General features: G+C 67.2%; 1 protein-coding gene across 1 annotated transcript in view; it reads left to right on the plus strand.

Moving 5' to 3' along the window:
* Window positions 1-132: 132 nt before the first annotated feature.
* ACA1_253200 (uncharacterized protein) overlaps window positions 133-912 on the plus strand; it is a gene marked incomplete at both ends in the record, with an annotated part of 978 nt that continues 198 nt past the window's right edge. The window contains one exon of the mRNA XM_004367543.1: window positions 133-907. Within this exon, the coding sequence (XP_004367600.1) occupies window positions 133-907 (775 nt within the window). The remainder of the gene's footprint in view (window positions 908-912) is intronic.

Here is a 912-nt window from a genome sequence, read left to right on the forward strand (position 1 = left end):
GTGCGGTGGTACGTGCCTTTCAGGGAGCCATCTGCTGCGCCGGGGAGGGTGCGGAAGCGCCTAAGCACGGGCCTCAGACACTTCCTGCGCCCAGCCGAAGTCGACAAGAACAACAAACAGCTGCACCAGCAAATGAGCGACTCCCAGGCCTCCCCCGTCGTCACCGCCGTCGTCGACCTCGACAAGAACAACAACGCCAGCGGCAGCAGCGGCATTATCCACGGCAGCGGCAGCGGCCACAACAGGGACCGCATCGTGTTCACGATGGAGGACGACGACCAGACCGAGGCCGTCGACGAGAAGACCATGATCGAGCAAGCGGCCAGCCACGCCTCGTCGAGCAACGACGGCCTGAACACCTGTCTGTACGCGTCGAGCGACCAGCCGCCACGGTCGGACCTGTACCGGCCCCGGGCCGACACCTGGGCGGACCCGGGCCGTCGGTATGGTGGCAACGACGACGACGACGATGGCGTCGATGACGAGACCAGCGACGAGGGCGACGAGCGGGACCGAAGGGCGAATGGGGCGAGGAGCGACGAGGGCGACGGCGACGGCGACGATGAAGATGAAGATGAGGAGAAGGAAGGGGAGGAGGACGTGGTGAGCCTGTCGAGCGGCGATAGCGACCCGCGCTCGCTGTCGTCGATCGCGGTGTCGATCGCGTTGGGCGCGCGGGATGACATCGCCACCGAGCAGCTGCTGCACTCGTCGACAGCCACCACGCGCACCACCAGCGGGATGGACGAGGAATTCGAAGAAGGCGAAGAGGCGCGACGGGGGGAGGCTGGCGGCGATGCCGCCGGCGCTGCCGCCGCCAGGCGCAGCCAGTCGCTCATCCTGCCAAAGCGGCGGTGCAGCAACGCCGGCATATCGACCAAGGGCGACCAGGGCACGAGCCAGATTCGTTTG

The sequence above is a fragment of the Acanthamoeba castellanii genome (genome assembly GCF_000313135.1).
Source record: "Acanthamoeba castellanii str. Neff unplaced genomic scaffold scf7180000084768, whole genome shotgun sequence".
NCBI lineage: Eukaryota > Discosea > Longamoebia > Acanthamoebidae > Acanthamoeba > Acanthamoeba castellanii.